At 44.5% G+C, this 25,069-nt stretch overlaps 1 protein-coding gene across 1 annotated transcript in view; it reads right to left on the reverse strand.

Annotated features, from left to right (window-relative positions):
- Positions 1–24,328, reverse strand: part of scn1ba (sodium channel, voltage-gated, type I, beta a) — a gene marked incomplete at both ends in the record, with an annotated part of 49,904 nt that extends 25,576 nt beyond the window's left edge. Inside the window, 2 exons of the mRNA XM_084336639.1 lie at positions 6,507–6,673; positions 24,268–24,328. Of these exons, the coding sequence (XP_084192765.1) occupies positions 6,507–6,673; positions 24,268–24,328 (228 nt within the window). The remainder of the gene's footprint in view (positions 1–6,506; positions 6,674–24,267) is intronic.
- Between the last annotated feature and the right edge of the window lie 741 nt (positions 24,329–25,069).

Raw genomic sequence — 25,069 nt, forward strand, 5'->3', positions numbered from 1 at the left:
CATGACAAACCAATTACATAATCCAACATATGTGTAAAGGCACAACATATTCCAGTTAACGGTATATTTTTTTAATGATTCGTTACGGCGCAATCAATACTTCCATGCGTTCGGGACCTCCATGTTTTGGGGGTATTCATCAGAAAAATCGGATCCGGGATTCGGGTCCCATCAGTCGGGCAAGAACTGCAGGTTTTCAGCCTCTCTCCTCTCTCCTGGAGCTTAAGGGGGAGCTTAGTATTCCTGCCTCTGAGCTTGTGGCAGCTCATGCGCGCGCTCGGCCAATCAGAGCAATTCAGAGCAACGCGGAAGCGCATGTTGGTTGCCGAAAGAGTTCACGCGACCCGGCTCAAAGAGGCTCCGACACCGGCTTCATCAGTCTGAGACGCGGTAGTAGCTTGATTTTGGGCCATTAGCATACCGCTATGGCTAACACACTGAGCAGTGTAGCACCTTTTATTTTTCTCCGTTCATATAAATATGGATGACTATGTGACGCTAGGTGTCGCTTGGGAGTTTACCTTTTTCGACATTTGACTTAAGGGGTGGGGTTGGCCCGTTCTGTCTTATATAACTATTGTGTTGTTGCACATTTCTTTGCATCTACTAGGTGCTGGGGAGCTAAGCGCTAGCTTTCCCTTAAAAAAATAACTAAATAAACGTATCTCATTTTGCATTTCCCCTAAGCTATGCTTACTTTTTTTTTATCAATTTTTTCTCCTTATTTTCTATTTTTCTCCCATCCCAATTTCGCGCGCCAATTCTCCCTTCAATTCTCCCCTCCCCTGTCTCGAACGTTGCTGGACTATGCCTCCCACTGGTCGGCTGCAGTGAGGACCAAGCCTTGCATCACGTGTCCCCTCCGGTACACGAGGAGGCAGCTGTCGCATCTTTTCACCTGAACAGTGCGATCTCTCAGTGGCGAGGAGTAACGCGTGGGAGGCTCACGCTGCCCCCGATACTTCCTGATTCTGCTGTACAGACGGCCTGTATCAGTTCCGCAACCGTTTCCATTTCCGGGGTAGGCCTGATTGGCCGCGACAGGCACGTGACCCGCCGCGGCCACGCCCCGCGGCAGCCCCAGGACGCGGCAAGGCGAGGCTGCTGTGTTTCACCGCCGCTTTCCGCCTTCAACGCCGCAGCAGCAAATTGTCATCACTTTCCCCACTGAGTTACCATACGCTATACAATATACTATGCAATGTACTAATATACAATACGGCTCACTTTTCCCACTTCAATGACAGAGCCGCTGTTTAATAATATTGTCGCGGCGGAGCTCCGTCGCGGCAGCATTATGTAGCAGTAATCCCCCCTTTTTTACCATCGACAACTAGCTCAACTGGCAGCGCTGCCTTCCTGCGGTCCGTTGGTGACAAGTTCGAATCCCTTACATTTTTTTTTATTTTTTTTTTAACGTGCATTCTTTTGATTGTTTTGATGTGAAAAGTGATGCTGCATAAGGCGTCTGCACTTAGCACTGACTGAGAAAGTACATAATGCTTCTTACTGTTGCGCTCCAGAGACTGTTACTGTACCATACAATATACTATGCAATGTACCAATATACAATACGCTATAGTGCAAAGCAGAAATGGGATGAGGTACAATTTACAGTAAGGTGTATGCGTTGCAGTGCAAATGCTTCTTACTGTTGCGCTCCAGAGACTGTTACTGTACCATACAATATACTATGCAATGTACCAATATACAATATGCTATAGTGCAAAGCAGAAATGGGATGAGGTACAATTTACAGTAAGGTGTATGCGTTGCAGTGCAAATGCTTCTTACTGTTGCGCTCCAGAGACCGTTACTGTACCATACAATATACTATGCAATGTGCCAATATACAATACGCTATAGTGCAAAGCAGAAATGGGATGAGGTACAATTTACAGTAAGGTGTACGTGTTGCAGTGCAAATGCTTCTTACTGTTGCGCTCCAGCGACCTGCTTTGGTCCAACATTAAAACGTCAAAGTAGAACTATTATGTACTTTCTCAGTCAGTGCTAAGTGCAGACGCCTTATGCAGCATCACTTTTCACATCAAAACAATCAAAAGAATGCACGTTAAAAAACTGGGCGAGGCTGCCGCGTCCTGGGGCTGCCGCGGGGCGTGGCCTCGGCGGGTCACGTGCCTGTCGCGGCCAATCAGGCCTACCCCGGAAATGGAAACGGTTGCGGAACTGATACAGGCGTACAGGCGCACCAACCGACCTGTAGGAGTCGCTGTCCACAACGTCCAATCCCCACCCACCGGCTTTCCCACCCTCTACCACTGCCAATTGTGGTAGTATAAACGACCGGCCAAGCCGGTAGCAACGCCGAGAGCTGGGCTCGATACCAGCATCTCCTGCGTTAGTGGCGAGCGCCTTGCCCACTGCACCACTCGGCCGCCTAATCTATGCTTTTTGATATTATTACTACGTTTATAACTTTTATGTGTGACACTAACGCCCCGCCACGTCTTGGCTCAATGCTGCCGTGGTGTTTTTTGTTTATATATTTAACTAACTGGGGTCTCGTGGCTTCATCAGCCACGCTCTTTCAGCTACGTTTCGACCTGCTGTCGATAAACGAACCTGCTAAGATGGCGGACGGACTTTTGCACAGCACCCTCTCCTGACGCGGAGGTCTAATTGCACTATGTCAAAGCAGCAAGTTACTATGTGACCTCTACTCTGAGCGAATCATAGGAGATAACGGACCTATGGACAAAATATCGCCCCCCGGCCTGGTGGATGTACTGCACACCTGTTGTAATGTAATATACATGAAGGTTATCTAACCCCCCCCCCCCTTCTTTTACTATTGTTCCTGTTCTAGATTTCTTCTTCTTGTGTTAAAGGGGACATGCATTGCTATTCCTTTCACTATTTGGGCAACTTTACAAAATTCCTGTGAGTCTATGGAACACATCTGTAAAGTTTTTTTCCAAAAAATTAATTGTTTTATATTTTTAATCAATTACTCAAAAGCAAAAGTTTTCGACTTCAAGATTCCAAGCTGTTTTTGCTGGGCTCTGCCCATAAGCGCTTTGAGTGACAGTCGCCCACAGTCTGCGACTGGCACAGAGAGAGAGGTAGAAAGATTGAGGGGGATACTAATTAATTTCGCCGCGGGAGGCATAATCCCATGGGACAATGCATTGGTAACTTGTTTCAAATGACAATATATACCGCTGTGAATATTATTGCACGGATCGGAATATGGGCGTGCGCGTGGGAGTCAAAGATATTTTGACAGTGATATCCCAGGGAATAGCCCCACACCAGCCCCGTGCGCACACACATTTACACACTCCTGCGCGCGGTCCCTCTCTCTCTCTACGAGTCTACCAGGGAGAAGACCCTCCACACTCGCCGGTCAGGTTGTGTGTAAAATGCGTGTGTGTTTGTGTTTCCCCGCGCGCCGGTCAGGTTGTGTGTGTGTAAATGCGTGTGTTTGTTTCCCCGACAGAAGCTCCTCTCACTCTTTATCTCTCTCTCTCCCTCTCTCTCTCAGGCAGCCACTGAGAAAGTAATCTACTTTTTTTTGCATCTACTTTTTCTCCCGTTTTCAATTTTTCTCCCATCTCAATTTCGTATTGTCCAATTCTACCCTCCCCTGTCTCGAACGCTGTTAGGCCATGCCTCCCACAGGCCGGCTGCAATGTGGACCAAGCCTTGCATCACATGTCCCCTCCGGTACACGAGGAGGCAGCTGTCGCATCTTTTCACCTGTACAGCGCGATCTCTCAGCGGCGAGGGACACGCTGCCCTCGTTGCTTCCTGATTCTGCTGCGCAGGCGCACCAACAGACCTGTAGGAGTCGCTGTCCACAACGTCCGATCCCCACCCACCAGCTTCCCACCCCCTAATACTGCCAATTGTATTAGTATGAACGACCAGCCAAGCTGGTAGCAATGCCGAGAGCTGGGCTCGAACCCAGCATCTGCTGCATTGGTGGCGAACGCCTTGCCCACTGCGCCACATAGCCGCCCCAGAAAGTAATCTACTTATGGTAGGTTTGAGGGTTGTAGAATCGATGGTAAGTCCCTGTGATGTTGGGGAAAGGCCCACTGGTTCCGCATTTCTATGTTTTTAATGTTTTTAATGTATGGCTCGAGACACGTGTGTTTACTATTGAAAATAAGCAAAGATGGTGTACCTATAGGCCCTTCTAGGTCTGCCCTGTCTACATATCCCCTAATATTCTATGGCTATGTCTAATTCTGAAAGCTTTAAGCTCTGCTCCTGGAATGTTCGGGGTCTCCAGAAACTAGCAAAGAGGAAGGCAATTCTGTCCTTTTTAACAGCCTATGGCCGAGATCTTGGAAAAAAACGCTTCCGCATGAGGACACACATATGTATGCTGGAGGAGACAAGTGAGGAAACCTCAGGCTTCCTCTGTGTGTTTCCCATGGCTTTGGAACGACCTTAAATATGGCAAGAAACCTTTCCATTTCTGGGTCATGGAGGAATTGAGGATGGTGGCGGATGGAAGACAGAAAGCCTTTTAACCCTTTCACTACGACAATACAGAAGGTTAACCCTTTCACTGCCACATGACAAAGGGTTAACTACCACACTACAGATGGTAGTGAAAGGGTTAAAATCTTTGGAACGGATAAGACGAGTTACTCTTATCAGGTGGGGGCCCACATGTGGGCCCTCTTGAGGACGATTTGCACACCTGCACTTTGGCGACCTTTAGTGGCTCGGTTGTGCATATTTGTCTATACAATATATATATCGAACTAAAGCCCCATTTGTTACCTGTCGATAGCCCTTTTAGGTGACAAAATCCGCTCAGCGGTTCTCGAGTTACATGCCGATATGTGAGGCTTGCACGAAGTACACGGTATTGCGCAAATACTACTCCCGACTCTTGGGGCTCTAGTTCCGTCAATCATTTGGCGATCTCGAAAATGATTGGATAGGGTTGTAGCCAATGAGTGTGGCTTTCCAATGATACCCCACCTGGGGATGTACGAATCAGGGATCTAGGTGAAAAGTCACAAGCGAAAACAGGAAGAGAAAAACCGCTGAATGAATTGAAAACTGAGCTTTTCTTTTGTACAGTTTACCAAAATCACTCCTAATCACAAATTTCTGAACGGATCTTTATGAAATTTCGACATGTACTACATAATACTTCAGGCTATGTGTCTCGTGAGTAACAAGTTTTTCTATAACTCAAGTTCAGACCTATGTTACTCTATTTCATTAGCACTAAAGGTGAGTTTTCCTTATTGTATCAGAAACTTCAGAATGTCATCTTTCAAAAGAGACCAGGCTCATGCATATGGTAGTATATAGTATAAAGTATAGTATTTTGGTTTGCAAAAAGTCCTCAAAAACGAAAAATACAATGGCCAATTTTGGGGGCGCCTGTTAACACTTTGAATGCCCAGCAGGGGGCGCACATTTAGTGCTTGAATGCCCACATCCACTTCAATGTTAACATTAATATCGCCTAATCTATGTTTTAAATTATGGCTATGTGTCTAATCTGCCCGTCGCATTATCAATGACCTATTTCCAGTCAACATTGTCGAAGCAGATTGTTTTTTTATCGGTTCATTTCCGTTTCATAGCATTTAGAAACCCCCTCGTTTTCACGAGAAAAAAAAAGAGGATTCCATGATAATCGCCCCGTACTGTAATATTCTAGAACGTTGTCATTTGTTGGCCTATTTATGAATAGTTTTCAAATAAACGCTAGATTATCGATAGTATGTGTGTACGTGTGCACGCTAGTGCCGCGCGCTGAAAATCGATTCTCTCAGTTCCTGATCGCTCTTAGAGTCAAACAGCCATATCACAAAAAAAAGAAAAAGCGTATATCTCCGTGAAAACGGGTCTGATTATCCTAATACTGGTAAAATAGATTCCTTACCTGAGATCAGATGGTATCCAAATGGATTATTCCAATTCCTGATCGCCATTCCGAAAATCGATCCTTTTATTGATCCACCGTGTATACTGTACAACACATAATCCCGCTGCTCTGAGGGTCCAGAATGAAGCTGATCGACTCCGGTCACATGCGTGAGAAGTAAAATGTGGAGTCAGGGTTTTTTTTTCTCATGCCTTTTCATTGAGTCCAATGCAAAAGGGTGAATTACCATCTGGGAGACGATAGGGGGCGCTTTTTTCACATATGAGCGCCTGGAGTGGCTGATTTACCAACGGTAGACTCGGTTGAGATATGAATTCAGATCGCTAATAAAAAAAAAACGAATATTCTCGTTATGGGCATTCAACCCGCGGGGGGTAAACCCGAGAAAACTCGGGTTGGGCATCCAAAGTGTTAAGAGGTCAAACTCGACAGAAACTCATAACAGTTCCATGAGGACTGTGACTGCGTACACAGAACTGCCGACCCATAGAGTCCAAGTTCTAGACCCTCCTGTTGGGGTTTTGCACCAGCAACCCTTGGCGGGGAAGCCCCAGAATGAAGGCCCATGCTCCAATGCTTGGCTAAATACAGTACGAGTCCCTGAGCAGGCTGTACTCACAGGGATAAACTCGGCCTCATCGCTGGCCATGAAGTGCCACTCCACTGTGGCAGTGGCACGCACCTCGCCCCTCATCTTACAGGAGATACAGCCCAGCTTGAAGCCTTCGTGAGCCACAGCCTCCTTGTCTGAATCCACTTCCACACAGGCAGCATGGCACAGAGACACTACAGCATGGGGAGAAAGGATGAACATACAGTTAGCAATGTTATTTTTCAAGGTATTACTCTATTTCTAGTATGGTATGTTGGTTTTGAGGCAAGAGCCATGGGGGGGGGGGGGCATCATCCTTTTTTTCATGAACCCGTGGCTTGAGAAAAAGGTTGATACAGGGGCAAAGCTCTGGTGTTTTCTAATATTTTAAATATGTGCAGGCAAAACTGTCTGGACGGTACTAGTCACAAAACAAAGTGACTCTGTATTTGCGTGCTTGCTCCCATCGCTCATGACATGCTGGTTGTTTTCTGTCTGGGCATACTGTAGCTTTTAGTTCTTGCTTTAATTTTTTTTTTTATTTCCACTCATCATTTCAGTTAAGGATTTATTTTGAATTGGGATAATCACAATATGTTAAAATATAAAACATTTAAAATGTTATATTTCTGAGGCAGTCTACATTTGGACTGTTTGGACTTGAGAGACTGAGGGGAAATAAACAGATTGCAGTGAGCGATGCTATAATAATCGCTACTTCCTTGCAGTCGGACCGGGCTAAATCCATATATAGAAGCGTGAGTCTATATATGCCGTCATTACCTCAACGGGCCGACAGTAACACACCTGTAACTCCTGTGAGTGTTTCTCTCTCTCACACCTGCACCCTGCAGCTTCCATTGACGCGCCACCATCGCTCTCAATCAATGATCTATTTTCAACTTTGACCTTTGGGGATGCTTTTGTTTTGAATTGTAAGATGAAGGGGGGGTGAAGGGTAACAGGGAGACACATAGTACACGGCTGGTCAAAAGAACAGTGGCTCTGAAAGATTATCAAGTCGTTTGGGTTGAGTTTCACATCATCATCATCATCATCTTCCTCCTCCTCCAATGCCAATAAGAGAATGCTCTTTCTTTGAAGCACTCTCTGGAATGCAATTATTGCAATACTTTCATGAGACAGAGAGACAGAGACAGAGAGAGAGTGAGAGAGAGAGAGAGAGAAAGATACCACCACACTGCAGAGAAAGAAGGGGGAGAAACAGGCAAAAACAGGGGGAATGGGGGGAAGAAGGAATGAGGAATGAGGGAGGAAAGAGAGAGAGAGAGAGAGAGAGAGAGAGAGAGAGAGAGAGAGAGAGAGAGAGAGAGAGAGAGAGAGAGTTAGCACAGCCTTCTACAACAACAACCATTTCTACCAAAGCATAGGAGGAGGTGGGGGGATAGGCTTTTAATGCTTGATGATACTGCAGAGAGGAGAAGAGAAGAAGGAAGGGAGGAGGAGGGGGAGTAGAGAAAGTTAAGATCACAACACAATTCCATCACATAAGCTACTTAACCAGAGAGACTACAGAGAGAGAGAGAGAGAGAGAGAGAGAGAGAGAGAGAGAGAGAGAGAGAGAGAGAGAGAGAGAGAGAGAGAGAGAGAGAGAGAGAGAGAGAGAGAGAGAGAGAGAGAGAGACTCAGATCACTGACATTATACATTAGGGCTGATTCTGAATGATTTGGAAAAAATATCTAATTGTGATTATTCTTTTACTGATATATATGAATATGATTCACAACATTGGAAGGAATGGCAATTTCTTGCTTCATTATTCTAATTTTCGCTGAAAGAAATTAAAATGACCATGATGTGATTTTTGTGGAGATCTGTAACAAACAAAGATGTTTTCTTAAGTCTGTAGTCCAAGACGTCTCAGCAGCACTACTTCATTCAGAATGGTATTTTGACACACATTTAGCCTTTTAAAAATATCGGGCCTTTTGTGATTTGGATATTGCACTAGAGGCCATGTTGTGATAATTCCATACAATTTCAATGAATTGTTCAGCCCTAATAGACATGGAAGCAGAACAGTCCATGCTGTAACAAACAAACACACACGTCACACACACACACACACACACATATAACGGCTTGAGATGGCTGACATATTGACCACTCAAAGAGAAGGAGGTGGGACCTGAAATGCAGATGCATTACAAACATTTTGACAGACAGATCATCCAACGAATGGCAGGAGACATACAGGGGATGCAGTAAGACAGGAGGGAGAGTGCTGCTGATGCACTACAGCTGCAGCAACAAGACACAGACAGGAGAGAGATTGACAGAGAGAGAGAGACGTATGATATAATCAACCAAGCACAATAGCATTAGGCTACTTAGAGAGATAGAGAGAGAGAGGGGGGGTGAGAGAGGACATTGTGCAAGGGAAGCAACGATGCTGCTGACTGTTCAAAGCTGAGAGTTGAGGGGACAAAGGACAGGACAGGACAAGACAGATAAACAGACCAAGGGAGGAAGACACATTCAAAGTGCAGGGTGAACCAACCCAGGCCCACACAGCATCCATTCTCCCTGAGTAAAGCCACACACACATACATAGCATGCAATGTTCAAATCCATTGCATAATCTGTGGATGACAGGGGTAAAGGGTTATGCAATGAATATTCCAGGAACAGCGGATTAGGAGATTTTATTGACAGGGGGCAGGGTGGTTAATCCCTCATATCAATTTAGTCTGGTGTATGCCCCTGGGGGGGGGGGGGGGGGGCAAAATAACTAAAGAACTGATTTAGCTACAGAAAAGGCTATCAGACTGCTCTCAGGTGACTGCTATGGGCTATAGAGAAGGTAGGAAGGTCAGCTAACCAGAGATGAGGACAGAGAGAAAAGGATAGGAAGTGACTGGTGGAGAGAAAAGGAGATGAGAGAACACCCGTTTCCATGACAGATTTGCTACCTGTGTACAGTGACACACACACACACACACACACACACACACACACACACACAGAGCCTGGGGAAATGCCAAGCATCCATGACATTTCCCTTGACACCAAGAACTTTCCATGAACCATTGTACTGAACTGTTAGGGCCCTTTCTCACCATTCGGGGTCGAATCAGCGCCGGATCACACCAGAAAAGGGTGTGTCATTCATTCATTCATTCTACTGAGAACGCTCCCCCCCGTCCCCCGGGACGCTGACTCGCTCCAAACCTGGACCGCTGAAATAGGTGGTCTCGGGTGCGCGCTAGTGGGAGCGGGGGGCGTGACACACACAACGTCGTTACTGTAATGCTTTCATGCTTGCTTGAATTTTGGGCAGATAAAAACACACAGCAACAACTGGACAATACCCACAAAAACTATATTTATGGGCAATTTGCGAGTTCAGACCTCAACCAAACAAGCATGTGGAGCCTCACAGCTCAGTGGATGAAAACATGAAGCCACGTTACAAAGCACAACACTTCCCTGGCTCGCATTAGGCCTGGCGATTTTGTTTGCCATTGCTATGTCTATACATTGGTTTCTTGTTCGAATGCATTTATTTCTATTAGACCAGTGGTGCCCAACCAGTCGGCCGTGGTCGACCGGTAGATCAATGACATGCGAGCGATGGGCTAATGTTAGCTGCTGAACAGCTGCTGAACAGGCTAAGCTAACTAGCGTTAGCTTAGCGTTAACCCTGGGAAACGCTCAAAGCGGAATCCACGACACCAGTTCCATCAACTGACATGCAATATAATTGCCGCGAGTGATGGGCTAATGTTAGCTGCTAACTAGTAGATAGGTCTAGTAGACTAGATAGACTAGTAATAGGCTAAGCTAACTAGCGTTAGCGTAAGCTAACTAGCATTAGCTTAGCATTAACCCTTGGAAAACGCTCAAGCGGACTGCACGACACCAGTTCCATTTGTGAGAAAAGGGGGGTGGGTTATATTGACAAGGCTTGACAACAGAGGTTCAAATATAACTTCATATTTATTGGTTATTTGTTTCTTTTATATCAGCATCCAGTCTCCACCGCCGTGTTAACACTCTTCCTGTGTTTAAATTTTCGAGCGTGACATCATCGCCTACGGCAAGCTTACACGCTCAAAACGCAAACCGTAAACAAAACCCAGAGCGCACCAAGACTGAGTGTGTACGCAAACTAGAGGGGGGAGAGGGAGGGGGGAAGTTTGCACCCAAGGACAGAACGAGGACGGAACGGACTGGAACGGACCCGAATGGTGAGTCTCCTCCACTCTCTAACTACACAGAGCTGTCACATCCAGAGCAGCCATGGCCACTGATTTTGGTAAATTGACATGCTCCACTGGCTTATACAGAACATGCCTTTTGCCACTCCATGTCCCAAACAACTCTTTGTCTCTCTTTGTTTATCTTTACATCTCTCTCTAGGATTTTCATCCATTGGGACACACCTGTTTGAGAACACAGCAACAGCCCTGTTGTTAGTAGGGATGAGTTAGAATATTCGAATAGTCTATGCCAGTTTCCACATTCGATGTTCATGTCAGAGTCAATTTTTTTTTTTTATTTATAAAATCCTTTTAAAATTTTTATTGAAGCAAACCATTCTTATTTAATTCCTTTTTATATTTAGAGGCAGCCTAATTTCCATAGCCTAATTGATCTAAAAGATGCACATGCTACTGTTTATGTTTGTTTATTAAAACCGATTGGTAGGCCAATGCAATTCTATTATTATAGACTACGATGGTGAATGGTGTCATTTTGATTTATTGTCGGTCAGCTGAGCCATCAACGTTCTGAAGGATTATCTGAACTTCAGATTCTGAAGTGCCTATTTATGTGTAATACCCTTCGATTTTAATGATCCATTCTATTAAAAAGAATAACTGAATTTAACTGAAACTGAACATTTTAACTGAATTTAATCTGAAACAGAAAGTAACAATATCTTTTTTATATAATTAAAAAATAATGTTTGGGGGTGGTTGGAGGGGGGGGGTTGAATATTAAAATATTCTGTTTTAAGAACAGTAGACAATTCGAAAATGATTTGTCAGTCATGCACATCCCTAGTTGTTAGTGCATATGGGGACGCATTCATTAATAATCATAAATTCCACAGCTCAAAGGCCTATTATTCAACTTGGTGAATGTGTAAAGAAATGTGAAAAAGTAAAGAACTGTCACGTTCAAAGCCTTTCTCTGCCACAGAAGTAGTCCAGGCTTTACTGGAAATGTCCTTTACAGAATATCGACGTCGAAAATGTCCTTTTGCTCCCGTCCATCCAGCGATGTCTCTGTGGAGAACATGATCTGTCTACATCCTGGTTCATAATGCTTGTTTGTCCTTGCACAGCTTTAATTGGCACTGACACATACCCACATGCACGCAACCAACTACACACACGGACACACTAATGCCCACTAACTCAGTGAGGTTTGTTTATGAGCGATACAGCACGTCATTCGTGAGAGCATGAGAGAGCATTTTGACACCCAGTGGAAAAAGCACTTAACGAACCTCTGTGGTTATTGGTCTCCCTTTCTCTACAGGCCCGACATGGTGACTGCAGCTCCCTGGTCTTCCTCTCGGTCTCTATGTCTCTCTGTCTTCCTCTCATTCTCTCGCCTTCCGAGTGATTTATCCGTGGTTTCTTCTGTGTGCCTTGTGATCATCATTGTGTTATTTTAGAGAGCGAGATCAATAAATAGAGTATATAAAGGTATTACACGTCTACATTGAATGGTCTCTATGAGCGTTGTTCCTTTATCGTTCATTCATTTATTATCAAATTTCTCTCACTTCAAATTTGAGAACATTGGGTTAAGGTCAAATAGGGTCAAACGAGACAGAGATTGAGGGACATTGGTCTGGAGACATGTTGTGAGAGCGCCAACTCTACCTACACTCAGAACAACAACTTTCTACAGGTAGATTACAGCAGGTTCTCCTGATGAGACAAACATTCACTTTATTCACATCGCCGCCATAGTGGTCAAGTCTGATGTAATGTGAGGTATGAATGTGGATGTGCCCATTCACTTCAATGTTAAAACCTAGCTATAAAAGAAATGCCACTTCAAGAACCGAAATAGTCAAATCAGGCAGAATATAGAATATATGGGAACTACAATGAATGAATGAATGAATGAAAACTTTATTTAACAGATTGCAGAATGGGTACAATACAGTACGGCTCAATACATACAATTGTTAAGGGGATGCAGACCTGAGAAAGACGTTTGTCTTGTTTCCATCAGGGTCCCCCATTTTCAATTCATATAGACATTTATGACATACACAACATACATGACATTTATGGCATAGGGACATATAGGTATTTAGTACTGATACATTTGTGACATAACGGTATTCAAATATACAGTACTGTTACCCCTAGATCCTGACAGAGTATATACATATGATGGGGAGGGGACTGTACATTAGGAGGGGGTGGGTGGGTGGGAGGGAAATATACATACGGCGGGGAGGGAATATATACATGCGGTGGTGAGGAGACTGTCTATTAGGAGGTGGTGGGGGTTTTGGGCATTTACGGTGGCCAGTTTCGAATTGCAGCCTCCCGTAGGTGCTCTTTAAGAGCGGTTTTGAATGTGGGCAGGGATTCACATTCCTTTACAGCTTTGGGTAGGGCGTTCCACATTGTTGTGGCATAATTGCTAAACGTGTTTAGTCCCTTGTTTGAGCCGAATCTGGGTTTAACATGATTTGTTGAGCTTCCTCTGGTGTAGTGGTTGTGGTATTCACTGACCTTTGGGAAGTATTTTGACATGTACATGGGCACCCCGGTCGTATAGTGTATCTTGTAGACCAGGCCCATTGCAAGTTGCTGTACTCTGTCGTCTACTCTAAGCCATCCTAGGTTGGCAAAGTGGGCAGGGGTGAGGTGGGTTCTGGGGTTCAGGTCAAGTAGTAGTCTGACCAGTTTGTTTTGTGATGTTTGTAATTTTGTTTTAAGCGCCTTTGAGGTGCTTTGGTACCATGAGGTGCACGCATAGTCATAGTACCCTTGAATGAGTGCTCCTGCCAGAGTCTTCAGGGTATTCTTGTTTACCAGAGAGGAGATCCGGTACAAGAATCTAGTTCGTTGGTTGACTTTTTTTATTACATTGGATGCCATTTTGTCACAGGAAAGATTTGCCTCTAGGATGGAACCCAGGTAGGTCATTTCGTCTTTCCTTGTGACAATATTGTCACCCACTGTAACTGAGAATCCGTCGGTCTTGCTGAGTTTGTTATTTGAACCGAAGAGAATGGACTCTGTTTTGCCCATGTGTAATGATAGTTTGTTATCAGCGAGCCATATGCAGATTTTGCCTAGTTCCGTGCTGAGGGTTTTTTCAACCTGCAATTTGTTCTTGTCAGAGACCAGCAGGGCTGAGTCGTCCGCAAACAGGAACAAGTTGCAGTCACAGGCTGACGACATGTCATTTGCATAAATTAGGAAGAGTAGCGGTCCTAGTATGCTTCCTTGTGGAACACCACAGCTCACTGTGAGGGGGGGGGGGTAGAGTACCGTTTACCTCTACCATCTGTTCTCTCCCCTCCAGGTAGGATTGCATCCAGCTCACTGATAAGCTATCAAAACCAATTGCTTTTAGCTTGTCCATTAGAATGGAGTGATTGACAGTGTCGAAGGCCTTTTGTAGGTCCAGCATGACCATGCCGCAGTATTTGCCCGCGTCCACCTCTTGTTTGATGTGGTCGTTCAAATAGAGGAGGCATGTGTCAGTGGAGTGGGACGTTCTGAAGCCAGATTGGAATTCGTAGATTAGATTTTTTTCCGCCAAGTACTTTTCGACCTGTTCATAGACTATTTTCTCCATGACTTTCGAGATGGAGGTAAGAATAGAAACAGGGCGGTAGTTGCCTGGGTCTAATTTGCTGCCCTTTTTGTGTAGAGGGGTCACTCTCGCAATTTTGAAGTCCTTGGGGACGTGCCCCTGTTTTATAGAGAGGTTTATTATGTGTGTGATGACTGGGGTGATGGCGGCTGCTGCGTCTCTGAGGAATTTGGAGGGGATGTTGTCATGGCCAGTGGCCTTGTTAGGTTGGAGGGCGCTCAATTTTTTGAGTACCTCATCGGTTGTTACCATTTCAAGTTTGAAGTCGTCTTTGTGGACCCCTAGGTTTTTGTAGTATGCTACTATGTGTTCTACCCCATAATGCCCTGAGTGGGAGGGTAGTTTGTTTACCAGTGTTGTGGCTATGTTTGTGAAGAAGATGTTTAAGTAATTGGCTACATCCAGCTTGTCTGTGATGAGCGTGTTGTCCGTCTTTATGTTTATGTTTGAGAATCTGGTTTTAAGTTTTTTACTGCAGCCTAGTTGATTATTGAGTAATTTCCAAAGTTCGCGGGGTTTGTTTTTGTTTTCCTCAGTTTTGTCGTTGATGAAATTTCTTTTTGCGGTTCTGATCATGGTGGTTACGTCATTTCTTAGTCTGTTTCTTTGGATTTTTAGTTCAACCACGTGGGCTTGGAGTTCACTGTTTGAGCTTTTGGAAAGCTTTGTCTGACTTTTATGAAGTTCAGAGCATTTTTTGTCTCTGGTTTTCATAGCGGCCAGTATTTCAGTGTGCATCCATGCCTCAGCGCGATTTTTAACCCTGGTGGTTCTTATCGGTGCCATGTTGTTGAGTATTGCTGTGAATTTGGTTTTGAATCCAAGCCATGTTTCTTCAACCTGTGTACCACTGAGTTCATCTGACCAGTCCAAGCTCCCCAGTTCTAGGTTAAAGGCCTCTCTAGAGTAAGTTTTGAGGTCTCTAGATGTGACTGTTTTGTGACAGCCGGCCTTCTGTTTTAGCTTTTTGCGGGTACAGAAAATCATATAATGATCACTTAACCCACATGCTATCACCCCTTTACTGGAGATCATTGACTTGTCAGTGGTCAAAATGAGGTCAATGGTGGTTTGTGTCGAATCGCATACCCTTGTGGGTTGGGTTATTAGCTGGCTGAAACCGTGCAGATCAGAAAACCTACTGAAGGCCTTGAAGACGGGTGCTGATTTACGCAGCATATCCGTGTTCCAGTCCCCAATAAGAATTTTTTCTACCCCCTCCACCCCAGCTAAACACCCATCAAGTGTGTCATAAAAGCCACTCTGTTCTGGTGGTCTATAGATTGTGCCTACTAGTACTGGTTTCGCCCTGTCTAATAAGATTTCAATCCAAACAGTTTCAATTTCATCATGGTTAAGGTCAGTACGGTTGATGTATTTGGTATCCTTGTGTATGTACAAGCTCATGATTACCTGACTCAGATTGTTTTCCACTGCCATAGTTCTCATGTTTTGAAATGCAGGGAAGGGAATTGGTCATCAGCTCATTGAAACGTGTTCATAGCGATTCATTTACGAAAACAAAGATGGCGGCAAAGTGAAAACGGCAAATGGCACTGTGGTAGACATCTTGTCTTAACACCTCCCCCACCTTACCTTTGTATGTCGAATACCCATTTGTGTCTCCCCCTCTTTCCCCCTTCTCCAGCCCCTCCCTGACCCAATAATCCTCATATCTCTTTCCTAGTCCTGTATATTGTGTGTTGTATATTGTGTCCTATATGTTACTTCATGTTTATATTGTCGAGATCTTTTTATATACACCGTGGGAAGGGGGGAACATAATTTCATTTTTCTGCTTGTCTTGCACATTATGGGAACTGACAATAAAGCTGACTTTGACTACTTGATCACCTGACCACACCCCCTTTGGTCAGGTATAAAGTAGAGATGTTCCGATACCATTTTTTCCTTTCCGATCCGATTCCGATACCTAAGCTTTGGGTATCGGCCGATACCGATACTTATCCGATACCAGTGCATACATAAAAAAAAAAAAAAAACGATATTATATAAATTTTTTATAAATATAATTTTTTTTTTTTTTTTTTAACAAATACTGTTTTATATATACTGTTTTTTAGTCATAACTAGAAAGTAATGGTATTTATTCAACAACAGGTGATTGTATAGATTTGTATTAGTATCATTAATCAATGAGTATGGGGCTTCAGCACTGCAGATATACCCTACTCCAATGATCCACACGGACATTATACGTTGCTGCACTCGCTACCCACTGGCTCTGCAGATATACCCTACTCAGTCTGTCTACAAGGCTCCGTTCAGTAGCAGTCGGAATCGGATCTGTTTTGATTTTTGCACAATAAATATTCAACATTCTCTTTTGAGACTCCGCCTCAGACTCTTATCATTTGGCACTAAAAGCTAAACATTGTCGCCGATATGGCTGTCCGCAACATGTCATTAATTGTGTACGCGACGTGCAATTGTGCAATGACAACGTTACCGTTAGCTAGCATGAGCTACCGGTATATGGGAAGACCATAGAAGACTGTAACGTTACTGGTGACATTGTGATTTAACTTGGAATACTCCTTTGCCAACTTGCTGTACTTTGCTTGCAGGTCTGCAGCCATTATTGCTGGATTATATGAATAGCCCCAACTTTAGCCAAGGTAATGTTAAAGCTAGCTTTCGGTTAGCCGTTCAATGCTAATAACACCAGCCACCAAGCGAACCCATGAGCTCGCCGTCAACACCGCTCTGTCGGGACGATGACATTTAAGAAAGTATCTGCTGTTAAAATGACAAATGGCATTGACACTTTAATCGATTAAGCACACGTTTGTTTTATAATGCTTACTCAACAGACCACAGTGTTGTTGATAAATTACGTCATATGGTATCGGAGCGCAGCATTAGAGGGTACTCGCCGATACCGATACCAGCATTTTAGCCAGTATCGGCGGCTTTTCCGATACCAGTATCGGTATCGGAACAACTCTAGTATAAAGGTCTACGTTAACATTATTCTGGGAGTGCTGGTATCCTGGCCTTGTACCCTGTGGAGTCATCCGCCATAACTCTTGACTAACTTGTATTTCGATACTCTGTTTGAGTTAGTAAATCTGTAATAACCAAGTCTATTTGACTGAGTATATCCTTGTCTCCGGCTAATTTCCTCCACAGCACCCATCCTTGGATTTATGCAACAACACGGAGGAAAGAGGTTCCAAAACTTTTATGGCAGACGGCCCAAAATGTAGGTCAGAATATTAATTTGACCATGTGGAAGTTCCCTCTAAGCCTAAGGCCTCTCTTAACACCCTCCTCCCTATATCCTCCCCGGCACGGTGGTGTAGTGGTTAACACTGTCGCCTCACAGCAAGAAGGTCCAGGGTTCGATTCCCGCTTGGGGACCAGGTTTCCATGATGCCAGGTACCCAGGTGGGGTATCTCCCAGGCCTTTCTGTGTGGAGTTTGCATGTTCTCCCCGTGCTCGCAAGGGTTTCCCCCCGATAAGATAAACCCAATGGAAAAACATGCACAACAACAGATCGCTAACGCTGTGGCGTCCTTGACGAAGACGGGCAGGAGCACTTGGATTGGTCCCCTGGCGCGGCCCTCGCCGACGCCTGTCTGCTCCCGGCTGCCCTTGGGGGGAAGAACGATGGGATGGGTTAATCGCAGAGACGAATCGCATCGGCGATCCTACAAGAGACAATGCATGCGTGTGTGTTCCGGTGTGTGTGTGTGTGTATGCTAACCGTGTGTGCTAACCGCTAAACATTGAGGATAATTGCATGCCAATTAAAGACCTCTGAACAGGTCCTGCATTATTATCATTATTATTATTATTCCTCTCCCCTCACCTGTTGGTCCCTCCCCCACCCCCTTTCTCCCAGAAAGCTTAAGAGGCAAACTCACAGGGTGGAGGGAGGTGCTTCATCCTTTCTCCTGGCCATAGAAAGTCAAGTCCTCTACTGAACTCCTGAATCTAAAATTGTATTTGATTTATGTTTACATTTGTATCAACCATGAAGATTTGACCACACGCACGATTAACTTCTCTGGTTCCACCACAACCCCAACATTTGTAATACTCAACTAAATTGTGAGTTCACATTATCCCTATGTTTAGGGAAGGCCTATGGGATAAATACAATGCCTCACCTCTCAGGGGACAGACATCAAGCTGTATTTGTGGGCTGCTAAATTAATTAACAAATTCCTGCATTGCTATAGTGCTTTTCTAATACTAGGATGCATAGTGCTTTACAAGAGAGAATGACCTTCAGTATGGGTGGCCGCAGGGGGAATCGAACCCCTAACCCAGGCATTGTTTCAACTACGCTCAGAACAGCAAGCACTCTACCTATTGAGCTACACAGAACCACAATGACAACTCCTTGGCAAGAAGCATTTGGGGTTTTACTTGTTGCTCGAAGGTTTTTCCATTCTAAAATAACAACTTTTCTCCAAGTGACACCATCTCATATCAGGTGACCTCATTCGGGGTCTGATCTCCATGGTTGGGAAAGCCTGGTGTAGGCTAGTAACTTTGGCCAGATTGATACTTTACATGTCACATGTAATGTAGAGGTATCTTTTGTTGCCCTATATCCATCAGTGCAAATGGATGATGAACTAAATGATCAGACGATTAAAACCTTTTAATCATTAATAATTTTAATAATTAATCTTTTAACTCTACAAACACAGTTTCTTGTACGTCTTATGTGTTGATGGGAGCCTGGTTACAGTGTTTGATATACAGTATCTCTGACCACATATCTGAGAGTGCCCTTGATGTTCTGTCTGGCCCATCACTCTGTTTCTATCACATTAGCACATTGATCTCATGATATTGAATCATCTTCTCCCTTCCCAGAAACTCCCGTTGGTGCGGCCCCTGATTCACTTCATCGACGCAGTCTAAGATATATGATGGGTCATTTGGAGAACACACACAATTTCTCATCTAATGGTTGTTTATGTCCGTCACAGAACCACTCTTTACCCTCAATATAATATATAATGTTCTCAACCCCTCTCACCCACCACCCTCCAGCAGCTCCAAGGCACCCTAGACCTAGAGCATTTCTAGCCCCTGTCTCGCAGCTGGAAGAACAAGGGCACAGGTGTGTGTGTGTTGTGTGTGTGTGTGTGTGTGTGTGTGTGTGTGTGTGTGTGTGTGTGTGTGTGTGTGTGTGTGTGTGTGTGTGTGTGTGTGTGTGTGTGTGTGTGTGTGTGTGTGTGTGTGTGTGTGTGTGTGTGTGTGTGTGTGTGTGTGTGTGTGTGTGTGTGTGTGTGTGTGGCAGGAAAAAGGCAAGCAAGCAGGGGGCATACACCACCCAATCAGATTACAGCACCAAACCTCTGTGATATCTCCATATGCTCCAGATTAGTGGATTAGAATAGATCCCATTTGAGGCAAACTGCAAATCACAACTGAATCTATGATTCAAATCTAAATGAAAAGTCCTTCAGACGCCACCATTGAGGCACATCCTAAGTCCTGCAGAGTCTCACACAAAGGCCACAGATGGGGCATGATTGAGGAGAAGGCTGTACTGTCTCCATTCACATTCTCAGCCGTCGTTCTGATTGGAACCCACTCAAATAAGTGCATCAATCAGGAAGGGATATGTTTGGAGCAGCTGCTCCTTGTAAGAGCTGACAAATAGCTGCATCCACCCACTAATTTGATTGATTGATTGAACATTTTATTAACAGATTGCAGAATGGGTACAATACAGTACAGCTCAATACAGTAACGAGGACAGAGAGACTTAGGCTCAGCTTCTTCCCCCAGGCCATCAGAGCCTTGAACACTGAACTCTCCACGCACAAGCACACATGAGCACACACACAACACACACACTGTACACGCTCACACACTAGCAGCCACTTTAACATGAGCACATACACACTCATGCTGCACACGCTCACACTATGGACACTTTACAGAAGGAAAGATCACTTCAAGAATAGTATAGCTTGAGATCGTATAATATAGCATTGTATAGCAGTGTACATAAAGACCCAATGCCTCATCCGTAGCTAACAGTGTACTGCACTGCCACAGGACCTGTGGCATGCTCTGTAAATAGCTCATGTACAGATACCGATATGCCTACTTTGTTTACTTGTTTATTGCACTATGTCGCTCTATTGGTTGGACTCTTATATTATTACTTGTATTATGCACATCATTGCGGGCGAGACCCCCCACATTTTACTGTATACCTGTATGCCGTGACAAATAAAACGCTTGTATCTTGTATCTTGTACACACAATTGTTAAGGGGATGCAGACCAGAGAAAGACTTTCGTCTTGTTTACATCAGGGTCCCCCGTTTCACTAAAAGATTGATACAGCGATAATATTTTGTATGCAATATTATATCGATACACTGGCACCAAGTATCAATATTTTAAAATAATATGTAATTATGTGCACAGATTCGGTCAGGGACATTACCGCTAGCCCTAGAGACCAGCAGATTTAATGCCACCCCAGGGGAGGACAGACTTTGTTTGGTGTGTGATCACGGTGAAATTGAGAATGAGGTTAAACAAAATGAGGTTTTGTTTTACTGTCCCGTCTACAAGGATGTAAGGGAAGTATGTTCTCTAGTCTAGGAAAATGTCTTCCATTCATGTTGATTTTCTTGCCCGGGATGAATATGAAAAACTTGAGTTGTGCTTCAGGAAGGGAACTTTTATTGTAGCAGGAAAAAAAGGTTTGGGAGAGAAGGCAGAATTCTTTGTTTAAGGCCAAGCTGTAATCTGTATTTAGGTAATGTAATTAAATGTAATGAAATAATGGACCACTGCAACAGTCATTTGGTGTCTTATAAACCCATGAGGGTTGGGCACTTTGTGTGCATGACACTGAAATAAAATAATCAATCAATCATATATATAAAAATGTAAAAAAGATTTTTGCTTGACAATCCTATTATGCTACAATAGAAATGATTGGAGTGAGGTGAACAGACAAAAAATATCTTATTTGATAAAAACAGATATTTCCAGTTAAAACAGAATAATTTCCAGTTGAAAAAAGGTAATAAATTGCAATATCACAATATATCGCAATATTACAATATCATGACTCTAGTATCATGGGGGGCCTCTGATGATTTCCACCCCTACCACACACCCATCCACTCATCCATCCCTCCATCCAGCCAATCAACCAACCAACCAACCAACCAATCATTCTCCAGTTCAACCTTAAGACAACTTATCCATAGGCTAAGTAAACGAAAGGCTTGTATGTCGAGGATAATGTAATTTTTATTACAGAGGTCTGGCTGATATCATGGAGTGGATCTCAAAACCGCTCTGGGCTAAGAAGCCACCCTGCCACGTCTACCATCCTGTTAACATTGACCTCCTCTGTTTAGCAAGCCTTGTACAGCCCAGTGGGTCTGCTCAGATGGGTCTGTGTCGGTCTGTATGGCCACTTTTCAAGGCTGCACTTCTATGAGATTAAGCTTTATGAGACTCAACGGTGGCCTCTTGTCAGGAGGCAAGGACGAATGACTCAGACGATTGATTAGGACAGTTTACATTATGCCACATCGGAGGAGGGGGGCGGGAGCACTTAGGCCGTCCTGTACACTGCTCTGATTCAGTGTCCCTCAAAGCTGATTAGGAGGGAGGAGAGACAGAGCTTGCGGTGTGTGAGAGGCTGTGGGTTTGAACCTCGCTTACCGTACGACACTGAGCATCGTGTTGAGAAATAATATAACGTGTCGATAAATGCTTTTATTTCGAGTGCGTGGATTTCTGTGTCTGTGGCCCGATTGGGAATTGAATCACTAACCTCGGCAATGTTAGTGCCATGAGATATATACAACCTTCAGTTTTGGCTATGTTGGTGCCATGTTTTACCCATTGAGCAGGAACCCCCAATACTGCTAGTGTTAGTGCTCTACCCACCACCCCCCTCCCCCATGCTGCAGTGATATGACACTTGAATCTCCCCAAGGCGATTAATAAAGGAACACTTGACTATACAGGCCAGTATTTTCTTTCTTGCTCAATCTGTTTCTAGTCCTACATTCTCTCCCTGGTTGGCTCCAGATGTGCTCTCACTATGGTCTGTCTGGCCTGTCCTCAGCTCACCCACTGGCTATAGGGTCACCAGACCAGCATCTGTTTACCCAGCAGCATTACACAAGCTGGGTTGTATAACAGCCTTACTTCATGTCTCTCTTCTCACTCTGTGACCTTTTTGTCCAGCTTGGCACTATCGTAACCCTCATTCCACGCAGCACAGTGCGTAGCGAGAGCATGTCCGGAGACACTGAACTACGAGTCGGGCTACAACAGCTTTTCAAAAGTCATCATAAATCACATTTGTGGTCACAAACATGGTTGTGTTTTTACCAGGGAGTGTGTGTGTGTGTGTATTTTGGAGAGGTCGGGTCAGATTGAGAGAACAAGGGTGTCTGGTAGAAGGGGATAAACTGCCTGTAATTCTCTGGTTTAAGACACTTCCCTTTAATGTTCTCTCTTAGTGCCCCGGCCACATCAGCGAGATTGAGATTATTCCTGATAAAAAAAAAATATATAATAATAATAATAATAATAATAATAATAATAATAATAATAATAATAATAATAATAATAATAATAATAATAATAATAATAATAATAATAATAATAATAATAATAATAATAAAAGCTTAAAAGATGCCCCCCACACTGCAGAGAAATGTAGACTCTGCTACTAACAAACCCACGATTACTGTGTGATCATGATCACACAACAAAGCCTAGGATATTTAGTCAGAACAACACATATCTTCATTCAATCACCGCTGCCGTCACATAGGAACAGATCCCATCTACAAATCGGATATCCGCATGGAGTGTATGTGCTTTCTCCAGGCAATCATGAAGTCAACCCAAACAATGTTTCCACGTGGAGGGCCAGGCACCGTGACCCTGTCATAGCATTCTGCAGGGAGAGATGGATGATCAACAGCCCTCATGTACAGATGCAGGAATAGCACCACAGGGAATTTGTGCCATATTCCCGGCCAGGGCATTAGCATTTTAAAGCAAGAACTCATTTTCCAAGGCTGTTTACTTCATGCCTGGCCTTGCTGCACTGCCTAATTGAGAACGTATACAAGATGTAATGTGGCGTCCCAGGGGGTTATGTGTTGCTGTAGGAAATGTGTGGTTTATATGAATTCCATCCAAAGATTCAGCATTCTGGAAAGCCAGAGATGTGACACACACACACACACACACACATACACCGAGGAAGAGTGAAGCCTAATCTACACTGTTCTAGACTCTGCCATACTGCGATGGCTGCTGCTAATACGTTTGTTTGTATGTGTGTGTGTGCGTGTCCTTCATCTTAATGCCACCACATGGCCTCATCTCATTACTCTACTCTGAAAACAACAGCAGCTGGTTAAGGCTTTTAGTGAGCAATTCAGCACAATAAGGGAAAAGAGGCTCTACTGGCACTGTCGTGGCACATCTGTACGCAGATCCACATGCACAACATGAGGGTACAACGTGGACACATACATGTCAGCACAAAATCAAGAGCCTTCTCATGCGCAAGTGCGGTCCTCAACTAAAGAAATGAAAACTAGCGATTATTGTAGAGTGTCACTTTTCAGGAAATAATTCATTCAACATCAAAACAAACGTAAAAATGGACAGATTGACTAAAGAGTTGAACTGACCAAGAGGGGGGCAGCCCTAGCACATGTCTGCACACACACACAAATAAACTGACTAGATGCATATATCACCCTCTCCTCTTCACTTCAAACCAGCTCAGAACCAACAGAGACAAAGACAACTGAAGTGGGCCACATCAAGTCCAAACAGCAGCAAACTCATGAATAAACAACACAAAACATACACAAAGTGAAGGTGATTGGATGGGGGCTCATGCATGCCAAGGCGTTACCATGGGGGCATCGCCATGGCAACAAAAACCCACTGCTCACTCACCTTGCAGTGCCAGGAGGACCACAGGTAGCAGCAACAGCATCGTCCGTACAGAGTCAGGCATCCTGGCTGAGGAAAGGATTGTGGCCAGCAATGATGCCAGCACATACACACACACACACACACTCCCCTCTCTCACAGACACACTCACGCCTGACAGAGAGAGAGAGACAGACAGACAAGGCAAGCCTCAGCAGCTGTTCCAGGTATGACCACAGCTAGAATCTCAGCAAGGAGGAGGGGGACCCCTCCTTCACGTCAGTGATGATAGAAACATCCAAACACCAAGAGGAAGTGATCCCTCCCCCCTACAAGTGTTTATGTGGGAAATCTCGTGGTGATGGTGGTGGGGCTCAGAACGCAGTCCGCCCGAATGTCTCGTTCTCCTCCTCCTCCTCTTCAGCCGATGCTGGACCTGCCACTCTGGGCTGGTGGGGGAAGGGGTGCCGGCAGGGAAAAGGAGGAGGTCGGATCCGGCCTGTGACCTTGTCACTGCCACTTTAGCACCTGGTGGTGGTAGCTTTCAACCTCCCAGGTCTAAATCAGGAGACACTTTACCTTTCAACCTCCCCGGTCTAAATCAGGAGACTCTTTACCTTTCAACCTGCGCTGTGTAAATCAGAACTCTTTACCTTTCAACCTGCACTGTCTAAATCAGGAGACTCTTTACCTTTCAACCTGCGCTGTCTAAATCATAAGACTCTTTGGCTGGAGATGGTCTGGTCAAGCTGAAGGGCTGCGAGTCATAGAGTTACTGTGGGAGGAAGTACCCTCAGCTTCGGGTTACGGTCTCGTGCTGCTCCTA

The sequence above is a fragment of the Notolepis coatsorum genome (genome assembly GCF_963971535.1).
Source record: "Notolepis coatsorum genome assembly, chromosome: 19".
In the NCBI taxonomy this organism is placed as follows: Eukaryota; Metazoa; Chordata; class Actinopteri; order Aulopiformes; family Paralepididae; genus Notolepis; species Notolepis coatsorum.